Here is an 18412-nt window from a genome sequence, read left to right as displayed (position 1 = left end):
AGACAATGGAATGAGGACATGCCACAACCCAAAGGACTAGCCACACTACCATACATCAAGAGCATTTCTGAACTGACAGCTAGACTACTGCGACTACTAGGACTCATAATAGCACACAAACCAACAGCCACTCTCAGACAACAACTCACCAGGACTAAGGAGCCGATACCCAGCATGAGCAAAACCAATGCAGTGTACAAAATCCCATGCAAGGACCGCACAAAACACTATATAGGACAAACAGGAGGACAACTAACGATCCGCATCCATGAACGCCAACTAGCCACGAAACGACATGACCAGCTATCCTTTGTAGCCACACATGCAGATGACAAGCAACATGAGTTCGACTGGGACAACACTACTATTAAAGGACAAGCCAAACAGAGAACAGCCAGGGAATTCCTAGATGCATGGCATTTATCCACTGATTCAATCAATAAGCACATCGACCTGGACCCAATATACCGACCACTGCAGCAGGCAGCTGGAACTGACAACCGGAAGCGGCAGATACAAATCGCTATAAATGCCGGAGGAAACATCACAGAAGTGCTTAACAGGAGGCACCCTAGCACTGAGGATGTCACCTAGACAGGGGGCGAAACGTCTGCAACACAAATTCCCAGCTCGGCAAACAGAACCACAACAAATAATTATTTACAATAAAGCTGGTTTGATGAAGCCTTGAGTTTGGATTAAAGTTGAGGATGTTTGATACAGATGCTTATGTCCAGCTGCTGTGTATTTTGCTAACCCGTGCTGTCTTTCTGGCTTTCTCACACAGTTACAGGAGAGTCTCCCCCCAGCCTGTCAAAGGAGCTGACCAATTCGCTTGCAGGTGTTGCAGATGTGACCTTTGATACCGACTCCCAATTTCCTCTTGATGAATTGAAAATTGACCCCTTGACATTGGATGGTCTGCACATGCTGAATGATCCGGACATGGTGCTGACGGACCCTGCTACAGAGGATACTTTCCGCATGGATCGTCTGTAGAAAAGGACTTTGAGACCTAAGACAAATCGGGGAAGCAGGCCAAAAACCCGCCAGGGAGCGGAAATTAAGTGAATGAGTACAATTAATGGAATGATATTAAAGTGAGAGCGTAACGTGCAATGAATTCCGCTTCTTGTTCCAAGCTTGCAACTCTGCGATCCTGAATGAACCAAGTATAGCGCTTTCAGCTATGTGGCGCACTCCTTCATTGCAGCGTTTCATTGACTCCATCACGTCCCCAGGCCTCTTGTTTTATTTTCCGTTCTCCTATTTATATTGTCCTCATGGTAACGGTGGGCTGTCGGTGCATCGTTATTTTTGGCAGGTTTACGTGTAATTTGGAGTCTACCTATGAGGTAACAACTGACAGTAAAACTCAGCAGCTCCAGGCCAGCAGTACGGTGATGTTATTATTTGTCCTGAAGTCACCAGCTCCACTTCTTTCGGTGCGCTGTTGCCATTGTATTTTCTGTGCTGCTTGATTCTTATTTATATTTTTATATTTGTCTGTGATTTCTTTCTCTTGCCCCATTCCTTTTCGCTGTGCTTGTGTTCAGCAAAAGCCACTGCCTTGTTGTATGTTGCTAAGAAAGTGAACAAGAGACTGATCTGACACAAGAGCTAAGTGCATGGACAGAAATTGTATTACAGCCAATATTTAGAGGGGCACGCATTCTTGCTCCTGTTTGTGTCCCTTTCATTTATGTTTTTCCATCAGATTTTAAAAAGGAATGTTGACAATGTGTGCCGGTCGGGGATTAGTTTGCTGCCAGCTCCTTCCACGAGAAACCAAATGTTCTCACCTCCCTCCGATCAGCTGTTCCGGTTCTCAGTCAGTCCCACCACCAATGTCAAACTTCAGATGGCTCTATAAACGCCCTCTCTCCAGCAGGCACCTATCCCTTCTCTGCAATGTTTGTGAAGTATATGTGCTGTTATGCTGCTTAAATGCCTCTCCCTATGTGGCATTCATTCATTCTCAGTCCCTACAGCCAGCCATTGTGTGGCCAACAACACACACTATATTTCACTGTTATCTCTGACCACTGAATTGAGAGAAAAGGCAGAAATACTCATTTGATATTCCTTAGGAAGGAAAGGTTCAATGCCAGCTGCTGGAGGGATGTGCGATAATCATACTGCCCAACAGTGGACCTGCGTAGTTTTTCACCATCTTTGCTGCCGTTTTTAGTCGTAAGTGTAGAGAGAGAGGGCTGTCACTATCACTACATGCTGTGGAATTTGTTCCCAGTGCATCCACTACAAGTCAGGACTCTCAAACCTTACCTGCACAAGTTAATTAACTTTCACAACAGAATCACATTTAAGTTCAAGACACTAAGCTGGTACTGATCTGTGTAGCCACATGTCATTTCTGGCAAACTTGGTCCCACTAATGTTTTATGAAAAGAACACTAAATGGCTACTGTATCCTACAGACTTCATATAAAGTCCTGAGAATATTTTAGCTGCATTTTCTGATCAGAAGAATGATGTAGCAAGATCCGTCAGTACTAACAACATATTCTGGAGCACATGTTGAACAGCAAGCAATTAGGAAAGCAAATTGCAAAGAGATTGGTGTACATATTGAGAAATCTTTGCTGCAATTGTGTTAGGGTATTATTAAGGGCACACCTGGAAAAGTATGCGCAGTTTTGGTCGCCATATTAAAAAACAATGTGCTTGCTTGTAGACAACGTAGAGAAAGTTTACTGCACTGGTTCCTGGATTTGAAAAGTTTGTCCAGTTATGAGAGGCTGAGTTGAATGAACTTATTTTCTCTGGAATCTAGAAGAGTGAGAGATGATTTAATTGAAACTTGCGAGATTTTGAAGTTCCTTAATAGGTTTGACTCTGAAAAGTTGTTTCTCCCTGAGTGGGAAAACTAGAACAGAGGGGAACAGTTTCAGGGAACAATGCTAAACATTTAGGACTTAAATGAGCAATTTCTTCCTGCTGACGGTTGGGGATCTCCAAGAGTTGTTGCTTCTCTATTAAATGTGCTCAAGAAGGTAGACAGATTTTTTGAGCTCTTGGGGGCTTGTACATAGGGAGAGAGTGGAAAAGTGGAATTGAGACAGAAATTTGGATATGAATCATTTAAATAGCCGAGTAGTCTTGATGGACCACGTGATCTGCCACTGTTCTGACTTGTGACTCCTGCTCTCTTCCTCTGTCCTAGCCTTGATGAAACACATGCATGCACCTCACACATACTTCAACGTATTTGTGTTAATCTTCTGCCTCTGTAGCTGCAGCACTCTAGACTACATTCAACTTGCTAAATGGAAGTTATTTTTCTTGAATAATTATATATCCTCTCACGTAGGGAGTTCAGAACTACACGACAAATCAAACTCACGAGATAGCCGTACTGTTCAGCGTGATGTCAGGAAGCACCTATTCACACAAAGGGGAATGGGAATCTGAAACACTCTCCCCTCAAATCATTTGAAGCTTTCTGGACTGAGGTTGATCTGTAATTGAGCCAGTGTATCAAGATGTCTGGGAAATAGATTTGAGATATTGATCAGCCATTACTTTTTCCTTACTGGGGTGTAAACAACAGAATAACCTTGAGGGGCTGAATGACCATCTGCTGTTCCAGTGTTCCCACATTAGCACAAGGCAGGTTTTGAAGTTTTGATAGCTGTGCCTGGATCAACATGTGATAACAAGATTGTTCAGTTGCACATACGCAACAGCTGATCTCCTGAGAGTCCAGTGCTTTGTGTATTTTGTGTAGAAGCCTTAGAGTATTGAATATTCCTACCTTAAGACAATATCTAGAAACAAACACGGAGCCCACTGGTTTACTACCTTCTTCCAGTCAGGAGAATTTCCCCATCCTGGGTATGAATGTCCAGGCCTCTGCTGGTACCTGCCAACACGATACTGCAGCTGTAGGAGATGGCAGCATGTGCTTCTGTGTGTCTGCATGCTTCCTGGTGCTCGGCTATGCTTGGAATGTTGAGTGAAGTCTGTAATCACAGCCAGTACTACCCTGAACTTGTTATTGTGCAGAATGTGTATTTTATTTTAGAAATTTGGTAGTTGCCTCATTTGATATCAGTAAAGTGTTAATTCAGAACTTTGTAATGGGGTAAATCTAAGCAGTCTGTATCATGAGAGATCTTGAACTTACATTTTTTTAGTTAAAATAAAATCAGGTTAATAGTTCATTAATTATTTAATATAGCTTATCAATTAATTTAGTTCCAAATTTGAAATGTTGGTGGGTCTGTGTTCCAAAATTGATGTCCAAAATTAGGAGTATGAGGCCTAAATTAGGGAAAAGATATGAAAAGGTTGATAAAATGTTATACAGAAGTAAAGTCTCTAATCTTTATATTTCCTATCATTTCTAACACTGCAAACCGACCATGTTTTGCATCATGTGCATCCCCTGTATGAATTGTATCTGTTCATCTCTTTAATGTTTTCCCACTGTACTTCCCTTGCTACTGAGAGTCTAAATCAGTGAGAGTTGTTGAATATAAAGTTCCTGTTTAATTCAGTTCTTTAAAACCAGATTCTCCTTAGTTGTATTTGCAAATGTGATGACAGCTAGGACAGGTATATCAGGAATACAGTCTTAATGAAGAGCTGCATTACTCATACACCTGTGCATGGTTTACTTTTGGTGTATTTTTGGAAAGCTGTTGGTTGTCTTGCTGGGATTAGTGAGAGTGTTAATCCAGAGTCGTGTATTCTTGTTCCTTGATGCTCTTGTGCAAGCAATATACACAAAGACTTGTTTTGATTGCTGCTGCTATAGTAGTCATTTTGGCTCTTCTTCCCTAACTTCTTGCTCCTGCAGATCCTGAGGTTGAGCAGCCTGGAAAGAGAGAGAGATTCCAGACATTTTGCGTATAGTAGGGTGGATTTTGTCTGCAGTGTGTTAGTGTTATTGATGCTGCAGAGAATGGATTTTCTTCTAAGAGAATGTTGCTCATGTGGAGAGGTTGGTCTTGTTTTCACACCCTTTTCTTCTGCCTAGATCCTGAGTTTGGAGACTCTGAGAGATCTTTCCAGAAGTGTGAATGTGTTCAAGTGAATGCAAACAAATCACAAGAATTGCGTAAAATCAGAGCCCATTTGTTATGAATAATGAGCTAGTGTAGTGCATTTAGGTTGACAGGCTTGCATATGTACGTTTTGGTGCAATGGGGAGAAGACATACAACTAAGTTGCATAATTCAAAATAATCATGATGTGCAAAAACTTTCCTCAGAAATTCTTCTTGGTCTATCTTTAGAGAGCGATTTAGTGAGAGTAAAGTCATTGGTGTTTGTGAAAGAGGGCTGAGATTGTGATGTGCAGAAGTTGGAGATTTCCGAAGCCCGTACTGTTAAGGGAGGAGGAAGAACAAGACTCGCAGACTTAATCAGGAGTTAAGAGGTTAATTCAATGGCATTATTGGTAGGTATAGTATCTATAATCAAAGGGAATATTTTACTTAATCAAACTGCCATGCACACAATTATTGTTATTACAGAAGACCGTAAGGGATAAGAACAGAAATAGGCCATTCAGTCCCTCGAGCCTGTTTTACTGATCCAACATTCCTCAAGTCCACTTTAATGCATTTTCCCATAACCTTTTATTTCCCCTTGCTGATCAAGAATTTGTGTTGATCTTAAGTAAGCACAAGGATTCTGCCCCCACAGCTATCTGTGGCAAGGGGTTCTAAAGACACACAATCCCCTGAGACAAGAAATTCCACCTCACTTAAGACAAATTGGCGCTCTTTTATTGTGAGACTATGCCCTCTGGTCCTAGACTATCCCACTAGGGGAAACATCCTCTCAGCATCTACCCTATAAAGCCCCTGAAGAATCAGATATGTTTCAATGAGATCACCTCTCATTTTTCTAAACTCATTTTTCTAAAGTGAGTAGAATCCCAACTTGTTTAACCTTTGCTCAGAAGACAATCCATCTATATCAGGGATCATCCAAGTGAACCTTCCTTGAACTCCCTCCCTTGAAATGATATCTTTCATTAAATAATACATTTGGCATATTCTATACAGGTCTTAACATAAGAGCTAGGGAACAGTAGTGATTGGGGCAGGAGATGTCTGGAGGAGGGCTGAGTAAGAACAGTAACAACAAGCAACTCTGTCTGAAAGTGGTGGAAGCAAAGATGAAGCTATTCCCCAGACCTTTATGTTAATGATTTAGGTGTGCAGTGCATAATTACAAAATTGTAGTTGACATGAAAATCAGAAATGCTGCAAACAATCAGATGGGTATTAACTGAGGAAGGTGAAATGAGACAACACGTGGCAGATTAAATCCAATGCGCAGAAGTATGAAGGAAGAGTGCAAAATAAAGGCCAGAATGTATGTGTACACAATTCTTTAAAGGTGACAGAGCAAGTTGAGATGTTTGTTTTAGCAAAGTATATAAGGGTCTTTGGCATTGTTAATAATGGAGCACGGATGCCAGGGGGTCATGCTAAAATGATATAAACCAATTGTTCGGCCCTAGTGGGAGGACATGGTAGATTTTGGACCCTGCACTTTAGGAAGGATGCCTAAACCTTGACAAGGAATTGCAGATGATTTACATGAATGGTATCGGCAATGAGGGACTTCAGTAGTTAATGTGGAGAGACTAGGATTGTGCAGAGGGGATTAGGAGAAGACTTGATAGAAATGTTCAAAATTATGAATGATCAGAATAAATAAGGAAAAAACTGTATCCAGTGGCAGAAAGAAGCTCACATCACCTTGATAACCAACAACAGTCAGCATGAATTTCAAAAGGGAATACTCTTACTAAATGAATTTACTGAGCAAGTCATAGAGAGTAGATGATGGTAGTCAGCGGATTGATTTATCTAGATTTTCAAAAAGTCTTTGGTAAGAAACTAATTAATAATTTCCAAACATGTGGACAAGTGGCAGAATCGATTCAGTACAAGCACACAGTGCGAGTAACGGGTAATTATTCAAAGTAACATTCCACAAGGATCGGTTCTGAAAGCACTGTTCACAATTTCCATTAACATTTATATCTATAACTAGGATCAAAGCTTAAAAATAAGCGGTCAGCCATTTAAGACAGGTGAAGCATTTTTTTTCAGAGGGTTGAGAGTCTTTGAAAATCCTTTTCCCAAAAGGCAGTGGATGCAGAATCTTTAAACATATTTTAAGACATGGATAGGTAGATTCTTGATTCCCAAGAAGATGAAATATTATTGGCAATATGTAGGATTGAGGCTAAAATCAGATCAGCCACAATCTTCTTGAATGGTACAGCACTGCAAATGCTGGAGATACCGAGTCGAGTGTGTGTTGCTGGACCACACCAGCACCCCACACTTGAATCAGAAAGTTAAATGGCCTACTCTTGGTCCTTGTTTTGTATGTGAACACTTTGGACTTCGAAATCAAAAATTCAACTTCCAAATTTGTGGCTGACTCCAACTAAAAGGAACGTGAATACTTGGGGGGGGGGGGGGTTAACGCATTACATTGGGCTTTAATATCGAATAGGAAGTTATTGGCAAATGAAGTTTGGTGCAGTTAAATGATGAGTATATTTTGGTAGGAACGATTGGGAGGTCACTTATTACTTGGAAGGTGGAAGTCAATGTTGGCAGAGGAACAAAGGGATCTTGAATTACCAAGATACGAGTCACTAAAAGATGGTGCTACAGGGGGCAAGACTATATTAAAAGCGAGTTCCTCTTCTAGAGGATAGAATTGAAAAGTCATGAAATTAATGCTAAATCTATTTTGAACTTAGTTCAGCTGAGTGTACTGTGGGCAGGTCTGATCACCATGTAATGAAAGCAATACAATAGCACTGTAGAGGTTGCAAAGTGGATTTCCAAGCTTGGTGCCAGCAATGTGACATTTTACAAATCAAGAAAGTATTGACAGGGTGGGGTTAAAAGGCCAAGGAATGACCTAATCGAGGTTTTTGAATGATGAAAGGTTTCAGTGAGTGGATCCAGAGAGAATGTCCCTTCCTATTGGAAATAGTAGCACGGGAGACTGTCAAGTTAAGGTCGTCACCAAGCAATCTAATTGGGAATTCAGAAGAATCATCACCCAGAGAGTGGAAAGAATGGGGAGCCATTTGAAGCAGTTGTTGAAGCCAATATGAGAAGTTGGACAAACAAATGAACAGTAAAGAAATTGAGTAGGATATATTTAGTTGAGAAAAGATTGGAGGTGACTTGAATGAAGCTGAAACACCAGCATAGATTGTTTGGGACAAATTGTCTGTTTCTGTGACATGTTTAATGTGTAATTTAGAGTAGACAGTAAATGCTAATCTTGCCAGACTTAACTATCATACTTTTTTTTAAAGAATTGTCAGTAACCAGAGGATATAGATTTGAGGCAAAGAATCACTGACAATGAGGAAACATCATGCCATGCAACGAATTCAAAAATGAACCTGTTAAACATAAAAGGAATTAGATTACAGGGAAAATAGGAAAGAGAAGGAATGGAATTAATCAAAAAGACTGCCAATGGGCTGACCCAGGTCGTGTGAGCTTAATGGTTTAGTGTGCTGTATCATGGTCGCAAAATTATCAGATTGCCTGCTGATGTAGTCCTTGTAATCAGCATTAACTTACCTATCCCATCCATCAAAGGTAGACTGATATGTCATTCATTCTGGCTTTTCTCAACTCTTACTCCATACCCACCCAGCTATGGCATGTGTACCACACTGCTTCCAGTGACTGGTGTAGTCAGACATTAGCTGGACTTCTGTTTCTTCAAAGCTGTATCATGTTTAGTGAAGGTTTGTTTTTGAGATTGTTGGATGCTACCCAGAAAATTCTAGGTCAAAGATTGCAGTTGTGTATTTTTCTACTTGAGTAATTTCTGTGCATCCACTGCCGGGAATTATACCATATAGCATACATGAAACTGCACTGCCCAGGGTTCTTCTATGCAAGGTACAGTGCCTTACAGTGCATTACCATGCAGTGCAAGAGCTAATACTGGGATGACCCATGCAACACCAGGAAGAGCCAAGTGTGCCTTTAACTTGGAAGCTGTGGATTATACCAGGGTATTCTGTTACAGAAAGTGGTTAATTTCTCACCCTGCCTATGGCATTCTTTTGGGTTTGCTTTATATTAAGTTCATGACAAAGCTGATGTATGTTGCTGATTTTTTGGTTCAGTTTAAAGCTATTATTGTATTTCTTTGATCTGAAAGGATCATTGTAAATTAAGGAGCCTTGCCCATGAAGTTATTCTTACTACAGTTCTCAGTCACTTAGAAATCCATAATGCAGTTCTTCACATTGAATACTAAACTATTTTGCTTCAATATGTTGAAATTGGGAAAGATTCTTGTGCTGTAATCTCTCTGAAATTTTCTAGGCGTATTTTAAACCCTGCTTAGAGGATTACACCTAAAGAGTCTGGGTGTAACATTGAACAGAAGAGTTAAAATAATTTGGTGTTTCTTTTTGATTGAGTTTTTACGTTAGATTTTGGGCTATGAGGTAATTTACAGTTGGTCTAGACTTGAGAGTGTAAAGTTTTCTCCTCATCTCCATTTCATAAGAAAACGTGGCATTTGTACCAAAATTTCTCTCTAGAAATTCAGATCTTTGTGAATGGATGTTTATGAAAATGGACCGGAAACAGTACAAACCTCTCACAGATGCTCAGGAAATAGAAAACAGCTCATTGATGTCAAACTTCTTCGCCTTAACTCTAGTTGTATTCTTTATTTTAACCTTTTTTAATTATCTTTACTTTCAAGAGTCCACATAGTCATTTTTTTGCTAAGAAATTTCACAATAAGGTGAATGTTCATTGAGGATCTTCTATAATCTCATCACCCTGAAATAATTGACCATTACTGAGAGAAAGAGACCTGCTGTCAAAACTTTTCATTTTGATCTGTGAATGCCAAATTTTTAATAGGAACAATTTATGCTGCATGAGGAAGGGGGCAATCAACAGATTGCCGTGGAGAATGCATTATTATCCCTACACCTTTCCTTAATTTATTAAGAGGCGCAATGCTTAGGCTTGTTCATTTTTCTTGTGTCTGTCCTGATGAGAAGCTTTGACAGTATGTTGCTTTTTCAACAGTACTTGAGCACTGTATAACAAAGCGATAATTGAAATGATTATTCAAGTTAGGATACACTTGTTTGACTTGAAGATAACCTCTCCAACTTCCAAATTAGCAGGTATACACACCAAAGCTTGAGCAATTGTCACACACACACTCAAAAAATTAATTGGCAGCAAAGTTTTTCTTTCCATAGAAATGCAGCAAAGCAGCTTCCCCAAGGATGTCATTTTAATCAGATTCCGTCCATGAATCTGTCAACATTTATTTATTTTTCTGATGTCTTGGTTTTTTATAAATAAACTTGGAAATTTTGAAATGGATTTCAGGTATAATGCAAACCATAACTTGTACTGACTGACTGTCAAAGGATCTTCATTTTAACTTGTAAATGTTTTTTAAAGTTTGTTTGTGTGAGGCTTCTGTCTTTGTAAATGAAATGTAATTAAAGTTCAACAGTTTTCTGCTCGAAGTCCTTCACAGTTTAATATGTTTTCACTTCCCTTCTCTTAAAGCTGATTCTGTCTTTACTTTATGGCCATAAATGAAGAAGGCCAAAGAGCAGCAGGTTTTCAGAACATAAAAAAAGATTAAAAATCACATAACACCAGGTTATAGTCCAACAGGTCTATTTGGGAGCGCTGCTCCTTCATCAGGTGGTTGTGGAGTATAAGGTCTTAAGACACAAAATTTATAACAAAAGTTTACAGTGTGATGCAACTGAAATTATATATTGAAAAAAACTTGGATTTCTTGTTAACTCTCTCATCTTTTAGAATGAACTTGTTGGTTTCAGTTCTTTCATATGTAAATCTCTGAACTTTTTATTAAAAGTTACATTCTCAAGTGAACTTTAACATTAGGTACCCTTCGTCGTCCAGTACTTCCCAGGACCCTAAAAACTATGCCATTTCTTCACAGCTTGCAACACATTATCAGTGAGGATGAGCACCTCACCAAAACCTTCCTCACTCCGCCAGTTCTCACCTTTAAACAACCATCAAACCTCAAACAGATCATTGTTCGTAGCAAACTGTCCGGCTTTCAGGACAACACCATACAACCCTGTCATGGCAGACGCTGCAAGTTGTGTCAGAATGTCAACACGGTTACCACCATTGCACGTGGGGACACCACCCACCATGTACGCGGCAGGTACTCATGTGACTCGGCCAACGTTGTTAGGGTGGCACGGTGGCTCAGTGGTTAGCACTGTTGTCGCACAGTGCCAGGGACCTAGGTTCGATTCCAGCCTTAGGCGACTGTGTGGAGTTTGCAGATTCTCCCCATGTTTCCGGTTTCCTCCCACTGTCCAAAGATGTGCCGGTCAGGTGAATTGGCCATGCTAAATTGTCCATAGTGTTAGATGCATTCGTCAGAGGGAAATGGGTCTGGGTGGGTTGCTCTTTGGAGGGTCAGTGTGGACTTGTTGGGCTGGAGGGCCTGTTTCCACACTGTAGGAAATCTAATCTAATCTCATACATTGCAGGCAAGGATGCCCTGAGGCGTGGTACATCAGTGAGACCAAGCAGAGGCTACGGCAATGGATGAATGGACACTGCACAACAGACAGGAGTGTCCCCTCTCAGTTGGAGAACACTTCAGCAGTTCAGGACATTCGATCTCGGACCTTTGGGTGATCATCCTCCAAGCCAGACTTCGGGACATGCAGCAACACTAAGTGGCCGAGCAGAGGCTGACAGCTAAGTTCGATACCCATGGGGATAGCCTCAACCGGGACCTTGGGTTCATGTCACCCCAATGCAACACACACATTCATTCTCTCTCTCTCTCTCTCTCTCTCTCTCTCACACACACACACACAGACCCATACAGTCATGCAGATTCTCTCTCTTACACTCACACCCACACTCAGTTACACCCACACACGCACCCACTCACAGACTTAATACCACTTTACATTCACACCCATACGGATATACACACTCTCTCACAGCTACTCATACCCTACCACACATGCACACACACATATATAAGTTTGAGGGGTGAATTTGTACTTGCAGAATTACATTTTATTTTGCTCAAAAACTGCATGGATCCATGTAAGATTCTGTAAATCTCTTTTTTTAGAAATAGAATCAGTCTGAACATTGGGGCACAGACAGCCTTACACAGGGCACCTCACACCTTCAATGCATTATCTGAGCTGACATGGCACCTATTGTTAAAGTTCACTTGAGAATGTAACTTTTTTTAAAAATAAATTTCTGGGATTTACATATGAAAGAACGGAACCAACATGATCATTCTAACAAATCATCCAGGTCTTTTTCAATATATAATTTCAGTTGCATCATACTGCAAACTTTTGTTATAAATTTTGTGTCTTACGATCTTATACTCCACTACCACCTGATGAAGGAGCAGCGCTCCAAAAGCTAGTGCTTCCAACTAAACCTGTTGGACTATAACCAGGTTTGTGTGATTTTTAACTTTGTACACCCCAGTCCAACACCAGCTCCTCCAAATCATTAAAAAAGGTACAAGATATGTGGGTTTCACAATCTGGGTGCAATTCCACATGAGACTGAGGAACATTGTTGGGAGATTTTACTTATTTTTTAAAATTCACTTGTGGACATGGACATCCTTGACTGACCAGCAGTCATTACCTGACCCTAGTTGCCCTTGAGACAATGGTGGTGAGCTTCCTTCTTGAACCACAGCAGCCCATGTGTTGTAGATTGACCCACAATGTCATTAGAAAGGGAGTTGCAGGATTTTGAACGTGACACTGAAGGAAAAGGATATATTTGAAAGTCAGGATGGTGAGTGGCTTGGAGGGGAACTTATGTAAGGTGTTGCCTTACATAAAGTTTTACTCTAGTAACTTCATGTTATCCCTGTCATGGAAGTGTTTGATGGGGATGGTGTGGAGCAAGCTTTATTCTGTTATCAAACCCCATACTGTTCCTGTCATAGGGAGACTTTGATGGGGGCTGGTGTAGAGGCATATAAACATATTAAATATAAGTTAACTGGATTTTTGTGAGTGTTGGCTTTGATCTGCTAGATCTCATTACACACCAACTGTAACTGTATTTCAGAATAATAGAATGTGACAGATATTTGAGTTGTAAAAGATGTGATACATTGTTCTCACTCCTGGAATCATGCATGCAAAAGGCCATCTCATCATGCTAGGTTCTGTATCAAACATTTATGAAGAAATAATCTTGACTCACTAGTTTTTACAAATTCAGGACAGGTTTTATTCAGAAAATCTTTGTATTGAATCAAAATGCTATATATTATTGGTTATATCTGTCAACTTTGGTTTATAGCGTCTATATAGGTTGTGATAGTGCAGCTATAAGCAGGATTATTTAGAAATGATGGAATGGTTAAACATTGTCAGTCTGTTGGATAATCCTTGCTCACATGTTCAATTATTGACTATTGTTATTATTCTTGCACGCAATCCTCTACAAATGTAACAAGTGGGTAGGATTGGAATTTGGTTTAAATGATCGTGAATAACTGAAGGCTTGGCAGTATCTTAATGACTTTTTATCTGGGTGCCACATATAAGAAAAATACTAAGTTCATCAAAAGCTTGTAGAAAATGTTCACTAAAATTTACCAATAAAGAGGGACTTAAGTTATGAGACTAGTGACACATTAAGACTGTTCTTGGAGTAAAGAAGGGTTAGAGGTTATCTCTTGATTGCAAGATGGTGAAAGGCTTTGACAGTATTAATAAAGGAACTCGAATCTAAAAATCAACGACCAAAATAATTGGAAAATAAATCTATTGAGGAAAATAAGGAGAAATGTTTCACCAAGTTGTTAGGTCTAGGAGGAGCAGATCTTAAGCAGAGAAATAACCCTGGGACTAAGTGTGCCTGTAAGCCAGCACAAATGAAAGAATCATTAAAGTATACCTAATTTGCTTATTCAACACTGGCCAAAGCTAATAATCTCAACTTCACAAATTCTTGATCTTCCTTTATACTAAATTGCTCTGATCTAAAATCTACAAATGTCTATTTCCTAAATCCCAAAGATCAAAAATCTACAAATGTCTATTTCCTAAATCCCAAGAAACAAATTGCAATGAGTCAGACAATTGATTGGCCATCTTAATACTGACAAGAATTTGTTCAATCCATTGATCACGAAAGGCTTTAAGACCCTGCCCTTGCCATCATCCATTGAGGGTCCAGGTGTTTTGGTGGTTATTTCCATCTAAATCTGTGGGAAAAGTTCCAGTATTGTTTTTGAAAGTTTGAGATGTTGTCACTTGCTAGAGTTGGTAAGTTCTAAAAGCATTTTCTGGGTTCAGAGTCCAGTGTTCAAAACCGGTTCTGAAGTTGTGTTGGGTGGAAATCTTCTGGAATTGTGTCTGAGAAAGACAAAAACAGAACAATTAACATTTAACCCTGATAAATATGAGTAAGATGTAACAAGACAAGAGTAATTAATGAGTGGCAGGATGCTAAGAAGCTCAGACGAACAACTAGATCTTATGATGCTTGTCCACAGACTGCTGAAGGTGGCAGGACAAGTGTGATTAAGACATACAGACACATACCTGTAACAGCCATGGAATAGTTATAAGAGCAGGGAGATCATGTTGGACCTATACAGAACTTTGTTTTGGCCACAGCTGGGGTACTGTGTGCAATTCTGATCACCATGGGATAAGAAGGATGTGGTTCGTACGAGGGGATGCAGCAGCAAATCACCAGGATGTTGCCTGGGATGGAATAGTTTAGTTATGAAGAGAGGCTGGATTAGCTCAGGTTGTCTTCTTTTGGAGCAGAGAAGACTGAGAGGAAATCTGACTAAAGTGAATAAGATTGAAAGACATGGAAAATAGAAAGCATAGAAATGATACAGCACAGAAGGTGTCCATTCAAGGAATAATTTTAAGGTAAAAGGCAGGGGATTTAAAGGGGACTTGCACCTGAACTGGAGGGTCACAAATGTCCTGGGTGGGAGATTTGTTTGTGTGATTCGGGAGGGTATAAACTAGATTGGCAGGGAGGTGGGGCAGCGCTACAAACTGAGAGAGGGGTAGTTACATATGGGGCAGTGACAGGATGTAGTGAATCTATCGGGAAGGTTTCTCACGTGATGAAACAAAGGGATCGGTGAAAGTGTGTCTGCTTTAATGCAAGGAGTATCAGAAATAATAGTGAGGAATTTAGAGCATGGATCAGTATTTAGAACTATGATGTTGTGGCCATAACAGAGACGTGGGTTTCACAGGGGCAGGAATGGTTGCTAGATGCTCCAGGGTTTAGAACGTTTAAAAAGAACAGAGAGGGTGGAAAAAGAGGAGAGGGTGTAGCATTGCTAATCAGAGAGTGCATCACAGCTACAGAATCGAAGGTTGTTGAGGAAGGTTTGTCTACTGAGTCAGTATGGGTGGAAGTTAGGAACAGCAAGGGAACCCCCTCATTGGGGGTTTTCTACAGACCCCCTAATAGCAGTAGGGAGATTGAAAATCTCATAGGCTGGCAGATTCTGGAAAAATGCAGATGTAGCAGGGTGGTTGTTATGGGTGACTTCAACTTTTCCAATATTGACTGGAACCTCCTTATTGCAGATGGTTTGGATGGAGCCATTTTTGTCAGGTGTGTTCAGGAGGGTTTCCTTACTCAGTATGTAGACAGACCGACGAGGGGAGAGGCCATTTTGGATTTGGTGCTCGGCAACGAGCCAGGACAGGTGTCAGATCTCACGACGGGAGAACACTTTGGTGACACTGATCACAACTGCCTCACATTTACCATAGTCTTGGAGAGGGAAAGGAGCAGTCACCAAGGGAAGATATTTAATTGGGGAAAAGGAAACTATGACACTATCAGACAGGAGTTGGGAAGTACAGATTGGGAGCAATTGTTCCACAGAAAGGGCACAACAGACATTTGGAGACTGTTTAAGGAGCAGTTGTTGCGAGTGATGCACAGATTTGTTCCACTGAGACAGGCAATAAGGGGTAAAATTAAGGAGCCTTGGATGACGAGAACAGAGGAGCTTCTCGACAAAAGGAAGAAGGCACCTCACGTAAGGTGGAGGAAGCAAGGATCTAGCTTTGGAGGATTATAGGTTTCTAGAAAAGAGCTCAGAAATGGACTGAGGAGAGCCAGGAGGGAGCACAAGAAAGGCCTGGCAGAAAGGATTAGTGAGAACCCAAAGGCATTTTACTGATACGTGAGGAATAAGAGAATGATCAGGGAGAAGGTAGGGCCGGTCAGGGATAGCGGAGGGAACTTGTGTGTGGAGTCTGAGCAGATAGGGGAAGGCCTAAATGTGTTTTTTGCTTTGGTTTTCACGAAGGAAAGGGACCTTGTTGTGAATGAGAACTTTGAGGAGCTGGGAAACAGGGTTGACCAGATCAAGATTGATGAAGTTGATGTGCTGGAAATATTGGCAAACATTAAGATTGGTAAGTCCCCAGGGCCAGACCAGATTTATCCTAGGTTGCTCCAGGCAGCAAGAAAGCTAACCCTCTGGCGAAGATCTTTACTTCCTCACTCTCCACGGGAGTTGTACCAGAGGATTCGAGGGAGGCAAATGTTGTTCCTCTATTCAAGAAGGGCAGGTCATGCCCCACAAATCATATTGAGTTCTTTGAGGAGGTGACGCGATAGGTCAACGGAGGTTGAGCAGTGGATGTGGTGTAGATGGACTTTAGCAAGGCATTTGATATAGTTCCCCACGTTAGGCTCATTCATAAGGTTAGGAGTTATGCGATACAGGGAGATTTGACTGTCTGAACTCAGAATTGGTTGGCTGACAGAAGGCAGAGAGTGGTTGTAGATGGAAAGTATTCTGCCTGGACGTCAGTGGTGAGTGGTGTCTTGCAGGACTCTGCTTTTTGTAGTTTTTATAAATGACTTGGTTGAGGGGAGGGTTAGTAAATATGCCGATGACATGAAGGTTGGAGGTGCTGTTGATTGTATCGGGGCTATTGCAGGCTGCAGCGCGACATAGACAGGATGCAGAGCTGGGCTGACAAATGGCAGATGGAGGACAAATGTGAAGTGATGCATTTTGGAAGGTCAAACTTGAATGCTAAATATAGGATTAAAGACAGGTTTCTTGGCAGTGTGGAGGAACAGAGGGATCTTGGTGTTCAAGTGCATACATCCCGCAAAATACCCACCCAAGTGGAAAGGGTTGTTAAGAAATCAGGTAGGTAAATCTCCCACCCGCAGCTTCCAACCTCATAGTCCAGAAATCCCGCACCGCCCGATTCTACCTCCTTCCCAAGATCCACAATCCTGACCACCCTGGCTGACCCATTGTCTCAGCATGCTCCTGCCCCACCGAACTCATCTCTACCTACCTCGACACTGTCCTATCCTCCCTAGTCCAGGAACTCCCCACATATGTTCGAGACACCACTCATGCCCTCCACCTCCTCCAAGATTTCCGTTTCCCCGGCCCCCAAAGCCTCATCTTCACCATGGATATCCAATCCCTCTACACCTCCATCCATCATGACCAGGGCCTCCAAGCCCTCCATTTCTTCCTCTCTCGTTGTCCCGAACAGTACCCTTCCACCGACACACTCATTTGTTTGGCTGAACTGGTCCTCACCCTTAACAATTTCTCCTTCGAATCCTCCCACTTCCTCCAGACCAATGGGTAGCCATGGGCACCCGAATGGGACCCAGCTATGCCGGTCTCTTTGTTGTCTACGTAGAACACTCCATCTTCTGTAGTTAAACCAGCACCACTCTCCACCTCTTCTTCCGCTACATTGATGACTGCATCGGCGCCACTTCATGCTCCCACGAGGAGGTTGAGCAGTTCAGCAACTTCAAAACATTCCACCCTGACCTTAAATTCACCTGGACCATCTCTGACACCTCCCTCCCCTTCCTGGACCTCTCCATCTCCATTAATGATGACTGACTTGACACTAACATTTTTTACAAACCCACCGACTCCCACAGCTACCTGGATTACACCTCTTCCCACCCTACCTCCTGCAAAAATGCCATCCCATATTCCCAATTCCTCCGCCTCCGCTGTATCTGCTCCCAGGAGGACCAGTTCCACCACAGAACACACCAGATGGCCGCAATTTCCCTTTCCATGTGGTTAAAGATGCCCTCCAATGCATCTCATCCACATCCTGCACCTCCGCCCTCAGACCCCACCCCTCAAACCGTAACAAGGACAGAACCCCCCTGGTGCTCACCTTCCACCCTACCAACCTTCGCATAAACCAAATCATCTGCCGACATTTCCGCCACCTCCAAACGGACCCCACCACCAGGGATATATTTCCCTCCCCACCCATTTCCGCCTTCCGCAAAGACCATTTCCTCCGTGACTACCTGGTCAGGTCCACATCCCCC

At 41.7% G+C, this 18412-nt stretch overlaps 2 protein-coding genes across 3 annotated transcripts in view; one reads left to right on the top strand and one right to left on the bottom strand.

The window, feature by feature from the left end:
- The window catches only part of LOC122565518 (CREB-regulated transcription coactivator 1-like), a 155803-nt gene extending 145265 nt beyond the window's left edge, over positions 1-10538 (top strand). For both annotated transcript variants that reach the window (XM_043721565.1, XM_043721564.1), the window contains one exon: positions 788-10538. In XM_043721565.1, the coding sequence (XP_043577500.1) occupies positions 788-999 (212 nt within the window). In that variant the 3' untranslated portion in view covers positions 1000-10538. The remainder of the gene's footprint in view (positions 1-787) is intronic.
- A 2741-nt stretch (positions 10539-13279) lies between these two features.
- Positions 13280-18412, bottom strand: part of LOC122565066 (cartilage oligomeric matrix protein) — a 34275-nt gene continuing 29142 nt past the window's right edge. The window contains exon 18 of the mRNA XM_043720696.1: positions 13280-14436. Within this exon, the coding sequence (XP_043576631.1) occupies positions 14387-14436 (50 nt within the window). The 3' untranslated portion in view covers positions 13280-14386. The remainder of the gene's footprint in view (positions 14437-18412) is intronic.

The sequence above is a fragment of the Chiloscyllium plagiosum genome, chromosome 31 (assembly GCF_004010195.1).
Source record: "Chiloscyllium plagiosum isolate BGI_BamShark_2017 chromosome 31, ASM401019v2, whole genome shotgun sequence".
NCBI lineage: Eukaryota > Metazoa > Chordata > Chondrichthyes > Orectolobiformes > Hemiscylliidae > Chiloscyllium > Chiloscyllium plagiosum.
This window is presented reverse-complemented; position numbering and strand designations above follow the sequence as displayed.